General features: G+C 33.3%; 1 protein-coding gene across 1 annotated transcript; it reads right to left on the reverse strand.

Annotated features, from left to right (window-relative positions):
• Positions 1-427: 427 nt before the first annotated feature.
• Positions 428-3231, reverse strand: LOC110911226 (myb-related protein 340). Its single transcript, XM_022155827.2, has 3 exons — positions 2996-3231; positions 2772-2901; positions 428-942 (listed from the first exon to the last, which is right to left on the reverse strand). The coding sequence occupies exons 1-3, from the start codon at positions 3132-3134 to the stop codon at positions 639-641; spliced, it is 573 nt and encodes a 190-aa protein (XP_022011519.1). The 5' UTR covers positions 3135-3231; the 3' UTR covers positions 428-638.
• Between the last annotated feature and the right edge of the window lie 3937 nt (positions 3232-7168).

The raw sequence follows: 7168 nt of genomic DNA on the forward strand, positions 1-7168 counted from the left end.
AAGAAAATAATGTATCAATATGATTAATCTAGGTCTCAACCAACAATCTTATTGTTAATACCTAATTAAACTAATGACTTGTTAACCAAAAAAGCAATTACATTTGAGTTTAGATGAGTAAACTTAATTATAAAAACGGTTTGGTTTATTATATGATTATGTAATTTTCAAGAGATTTTGTACTTTCCACCAATCAAATCAAATGGATTAGGTGAAATCATATGATGATATTTTTGGCAAGGATTACATTTTGTATTTTTCTTATATATTTGATTAAGAACAAGTGTCTTTTCTTATGGCACCCCTCATATATATTGTGAAAAAAGATGTGATTGTTTGTCAAGTCTAAGATTTCTATGAGAGGGTTTGTCCTTACGGTTATGGACAAGTCTTGGTGGGCACCACAATCCTAATAGCTCGTATTCTCATTGCTAATACAACTTTATATAAAATGTATGAGTAATTGTATGGACAAAATAGATACAACGCTATGAGAATTTTGATTATAGCAACATTGCATATGGTCTTATTTTTATCACAAAATACTATCAATAAAAAGCAAACGGTAAAATAAAAATAACTTTATGATATTGGCTATATAGATCTATAAGACTCATGTATGTATGATGTAAAATGATCTAGTCGCTATTTAATAACTGCATGGACCATAAATCCTCCATACTCCACATGTTCTCATTTGTTTCGGTTGGAAATGGACCTGAAAAATTCTGAAAATTGTCGTATGGTGGAGAGTAAGTTTGCATTGGATTTATGGCATTGAATGTTTGGGTTGTGCTCGTGGTGGCTTGATCGGTATGCTTGGAAGATTTTTGGCCACTAAAGGATCCTGCTTGTTTGATATGCTTTTGAATCCTTGTCCTCCAGTAATTCTTTATTTCATTATCTGTTCTTCCCGGAAGATGTTTTGCTATTTTGGACCATCTACAAAATAATTCGATTTTTCTGAAGTTATATACTTGATTTGAAACTTTCAAATGATCTTTGTAGGGTTAAAACAGTTTATTTACAAGGTATTATGGCCCACAAGAGGTCATGTAAAATTTATTCAGGACCAAACAACAAAACATGTTCCACGATGCAAATTAAAAGTGATCATGTGTACCATGTTCCAAACTCACGACATCACTTTTCCTTCAAGCAATGCATATATAAAGGAGACTCGATCAACTTAAATTTCATTCATAAATGTAGCAAAACCCTTTAAATTTAAAAGGAATAAGCTTTCAAAGTATTGATCTTTTTAAAAGCATTGGCTCGAGTTTGGAATCCGATATTCGGCTTGTCGATGGTCCAAAGATTCATTCGACAAGAGCATCGATGCGTGCGTGATTAAAGAAGAAAGATTTCTACATGTTATTTTCGGTAAGTAAAGGAAATTAAACACCTTGTTTAAAAAAGTGTATACTACAAATGTTTTCAAGAAAATAAGAAACACAAACTTGTGAGGAAATCCCTTTTATTTTGTTTAAAAAAAGTGTATACTACAAATGTTTTCAAGAGAAAAGGAAACACAAACTTGTGAGAAAATCCCTTTTATTTTGTTTTAAGATTTGTAAATTATAAACCGTCAAAATCAGAAAGTATATCTTAATTTTTAGTTGTATTTTAACTTAATATTCTTGGTATCAAATGAAAATAAGAATTTCAGTTAGATCAATCTTTCAAATAAAATGAAACTTCTAAAAATCAAACTTCTTAAAACATGTTTTTTTTTTTTTTTTTTTTTTTTTTTTAACGGCAGAAGATTCTACGATTAGGAAAGAAATGACTAGCTAGAGACCAAATCCGTAGTTAGTATTGCGTGCCCTCAATTTTCTTGAATTATTTAAATGTGTTCGTAGACTAGCTATATGACCGGAGAACTTTCTTACAAAACAATGATGTATCTTTTTCGATATGACTAAAATCAAATGCACCATTATGAGCCCTAAACATAAAGGACCACCACATTGTCTTGATGAGCCAAAAACAATATGGAATCTGTCAATTTCGAAAAAACACTTAATGTGGGAACCCTCTTTTGCGACTCAATGAAATCAAACTTCAACACGTGATCGATTGAAAAGGGTCACTTTTAAAAATGGAAACTCTTTTACTTGTTGATTTGATCTTTCTTGGTTCGTAACTTGGACCCACGAACAAGTGATATCGGTACTTCAAGCTTTTACCCTTTAATTGTTAAATACCTCCATTTATTAGTTTAGTTAATAAATCTTAATTTTAGTTTCAAAGTATGATGAGTTAAGTAATTACTAATCATCATTTTCAAAATCAGTCACCATGCACCTTGTGTTAAATTACTTTTTTTTTTTTTTTTTTTGATAATTGATGAAAAAAAGACTTGAATGAGTTCATGTATATGTCCATACATGTGTGCATATATATTATTATGAAAAAAAGATTTGAATGAGTTCATATATAGGGTGAGGTTTTAGAGTGAACACTAGTGTATTTGTGAATTGAGTGAACAAATCCTAGCCATTGATTTACATCATCAAATCATAAAATACACTAGTGTATTTTCATTATCAAATCATAGTCATTGATTTACACTTCTGTATACACTTGTGTATTGATAATCAAGGGCTAGGATTATTCATAATCAAGGGGGTTGTTTACAAATGAACCTAATCCTTCATATATATGTACATATATGTGTGCATATATATTATTATATACGTACAAAGAGGTGCTCATTTCAAAACCAAGAAATATTAAATCGAATAGTAAAATAGAGGAATTTAACAAACCTGTTTCCCCATTTAGCATGAAGCTCCATGATCAAGAGTTGTTCTTCCGGTGTAATATTGCCCCTCCTTACATCCGGCCTGAGATAGTTCAACCACCTAAGCCGGCAACTTTTTCCGGTTCTTTTCAACCCTAATTAATATATAACATATGTATTTAAAACCCATATTAGGGTTCACTAAAACATAAAAAGAATATAACAAAACCAATAAAAAGTTATCATCACCTGCAGATCTAGCAAGAGTGTTCCAAACACCTTCACCATGATTTGAGATGTAATTTATGAGAATCAAGTCTTCTTCCATTGTCCATGGCCCTTTTCGAACCTCCACATCCTGCGAAGAGTTGCTCGGGCTTTTCTTCATATTTACGCGTTAACTTTTATTGTTTTATTTTCTGCAAAAATGTAGAAAGAGGGAGAGTATGGGAGAGAAAGGTAGAGAGAGAGAAGAATGGAAGAAAGATAATGAAGATGGTGATGGTTTTATAGGGGAAGCCTAAGATGACATTTAACATGCTAATTAAGCTTTTTAGTTGAGTTAATCAACTTTTTAAATCTTTAGACCTAACTTGGTTATTAACCTTAATTACTTTAAGATAAAGAGAAATAAAAGATTAAAGATTAGTACATATATGGTATGCTTGCATGCAGGACCCCTACACATGCAAATTTTGAAATTCTATGTAAATGTATATTTAGTTATGGAAGATAAATGAAAAATGCATATTTAATAAAGTAAAGTACTTATTTTGTTCGTTTACTAATGTAACTTGTAAAATAAGCATAGCGTCATCCATATGTGTGTATATACAGAGGATTAGTTGCAAATTATTTTATCCTTACAAAAGTGTAGAAATGATCTTTGATTTTACTTTTTCATTAGTTACGATTGAACTGATGGCGAATCGTCAATAATACGAAGTTATAAATGGTAGAAAAGGTAAAAAGGAATTAATCCTCATTGTTGGTATATATTTTAAAATCTATTTTCTAGCATTTATTAAACTTAAATAACTAGTATATATTTTATTTTTTGAAAGAAGTTATATCATCTTCTTTAGTTTTAGTATCGTATTGCGGTATAATTTTGATAAGAAAACGGCGATATACAATGAGTATTAATTTATATACACAATTTAGGGGTGTAAACGAGCCGGGTCAAGCCAGAGTTCGACAAGGCTCGAGCTCGTCCCGTCATGTTTTTATGAAGCTCGAGCTCGGCTCGGTTCGAGTCGACTTATTTGAGCTCGAGCTCGGCTCGCGAGTAAAACCCAATACTCGAGCTTGGCTCGACTCGGCTTGAGCTATTTTGAGAACAACCTAAAACAAGCTAAAAGCTTGGCTCGAGCTCGCTTCAATATTGCTTAAACGAGATAAATTTTGTTTGGGCTCGTTTAGGCTAGCGAGCTCGGGTTCGATAACTAAACGAGCTCTATCTCAGGCTCAAGCTCGTTAAAGTGTGGCTTGTTCGAGCTTTTAACCGAGCCCGTAACCAGTAGCTCTCAAGCCTCTAGGCTTGTTTACCCCCCTAACACAATTGTTCGTAATTAGATGACTGTCTCCGAAAATCCTTGAAAAATTTTGGGCCTGAGACGAATAGAAAAAATGAGCCCCTATAATATAAAATCAATAACTCAATTTTGTAAAAAAAGATAAATATACATAGTCGTAGCATACCCAAAACACGTTCTCTTTATCAGTTTTATAACACAAAAGAAAAAAAAAAACATTTTAAATATTGTTTTGCTAAATTCAATTCAAGTAATAAACAAAATAAAAAAAAAAGTAAATCAAGTTTTAAACAATTAAAGAAACCTTAACCATCTAATTATTTTTAAGCGGATTGAAGTCCAGTACGCCATAAATGTTTTTGTAAACAGATTTGAAACAATAACTTTACATAAACACTTATATATATAGGGTCAGGATTTAGGAAAAACGGTGAGAACGGTTATGGATCCTCAGATCAAAACAATCAATGGACTAGAGAATGGTTACTAGAACGTGCTTCATTAAGGGTAAAAAGGGTAAACATCCTTTTATACATAAAACGCCATTAAAATATAAAACGCCAAGTAAATACAAAACGCCAATTTTATTACTGCGTAGTTTTTTCTGTGTTTTGGTTAAGATCTTGGCCTACAAAAACGCCATAAAATAAAACGGCAAACTTGAAAATTGTGACGTGTTACAGACTTAACAGATAAAGCTGAGCAAAACCGAATACTTTATTAATTGCATTTATTGTTATAATAATATCCCGCCTAAACTACGCATCAAAAACATCCTATAAAGAGAAACGTCTCAGCACCATCCATTGATCACACCAAAAAGACAAACATCATGGTTCCTAAATACCACTCACTGTAAAACGCCAAAAAGTTAAAAAAAATCAACGATGGCAAACATCGTTTCTTGGATATTCAGTATTGTTCTGCATGTAGTTTCGCTGAATGGTTTGTTAGGTGAGGGGAGTAAGATTTTGCTGCATGAGATGGACAAATTTTAAGAAAAAGAGACTGAGGACACCCATATGTCATTTTGTCTTCTTTGTTTTTGAAGAAGGTTTGGATGAGGAGAAGAGACCAATCCTAGTGTAAATGCTATTTTGGACTCTATAATGATAATGAAGATGACAGACAAATAGCATCAACCCACACGGCGTCGATCTATGTCTCCAACATCCACAAAGCCACTTCAACACACGAACAACAAACACCACACAAAAACCAAAACGCCATTTATTTGTGACAGTTATTGTAGTTTCAAAAGAAGAAAGAGACTGATGACAGTGAAGATTTGGAAGATAAATTGCGTCTATTTTTTTTAATTTTCTTTTTTTGTTGTGTTAGTGCACTATGTCTATTGACTTCGTCTTGTATCGAGTCATGTAATGAGATAGGATAGGATAACTAGTGCTCGAGTTGCTAGAAACTGATTTTAGTGGATATGTTGGTAATTCCGCTTGAAAGTGACAAAGACCATTTCAAGCGAAATCACCTTAACTAATTTCGCTTGAACATGTCTTGACCATTTCAAGCGAAATCACCACTATTATATATAGGAGCATACCGTTTCATTTGAAGCGGAATTAGGTCTTGTATTCGGTAACGAGGTGCTGCCGGATTGTCTCCAGGTGCTGTAATTCTATCAGATTAATACAAGAGACATTATAATTACATAGAGCGTCCGTTTCACTAATTCCGCCTTTGATTCGGATAAAAAACTCTTCTGAATGACTCATTCGGGTCACACGACGATCCTACAAGTGGTATCAGAGCACAGGAGGAAGAGTTTAGCTTGATATCATCAGTTTTCTGACTTCTACACCTTCTTTTTCAAATTGGACAAGATTTCACGGACAAAATGGACTAAATTTTTCACAGTACATGCGAAACAATGTTTTAACAAATCCTTGAGAATATCAGACCTAAATTCGGACTAAAAGTGACAAAAATGGGCCAAAAAGCTGATTCCTCTTGAACGAACATTCTAATTCCGCTTGAAATGTTCAGTTGATTTCGCTTGAAAAGTACTATTTCGCTTGAAATTAGCAAGTTATTCCGCTTGAAACAGCTATTTTGCTTGAAAAATCCACCTGATTTCACTTCAAGTCGTAATTCCGCTTGAAAACAGTGTTAATTCCGCTTGAATCCGGTATTCTGCTTGAAGATTTCGCTTGAAACAAGTGATTCCGTTTGAAAGTGCTGATTCCGTTTGAGATTCTGATTTCGCTTCAAGTTGTGATTTCGCTCCAAAGTGTCATCTCGTGTCAAGATCATTTCACGTCAACCGAGTGTCAGTCTGTTTTAGGTTATTTGATATTGTTTAAGCTGATTGTGTTTGTTTGTTTGTCTTTGTTCTCCAGGTTATTCAAGAATCTCAAACCATGGCTGAAGAATTCTACAATACGTTTTTCAATGCGTTCACATCAGAATCTTCCGAGATTACAACTGTTACACCTAAAACCATTACAAAAGCGATAAATGAGAACATCAAACATGATAACTTTTACGGCACACATTCAAAGCCACCAACTCTGGAAAGCATTGAGGATTATACTTGGTGGAAAGAACGGTTTCTCAACTGGGCAAAAGCGTATGCACATGAGAGTTGGTTCTGTTTAGAGTTTGGATATGAATGACCAAAAGATGATAAAGGCGAAGATCTTCCATTCAAGAAGTTATCCAAAGATGATAAATCCGAATTTGCAGCTGAACAGAGAATGATTGCTTTGATCCAGTCGGCAATTAGAAATGACATTTTTGCATTGCTTAACCATGATGGGTCATCGAAATCTGTTTGGGAAGCTTTATGAGTTAAAGCTGAGGGGGGTAAACAGATTAAAAAGAACAAAATTGCTTTATTAAAGAAAGAATTCGATCTGTTTGATAGCAT

The sequence above is a fragment of the Helianthus annuus genome, chromosome 15 (genome assembly GCF_002127325.2).
Source record: "Helianthus annuus cultivar XRQ/B chromosome 15, HanXRQr2.0-SUNRISE, whole genome shotgun sequence".
Lineage (NCBI taxonomy): Eukaryota > Viridiplantae > Streptophyta > Magnoliopsida > Asterales > Asteraceae > Helianthus > Helianthus annuus.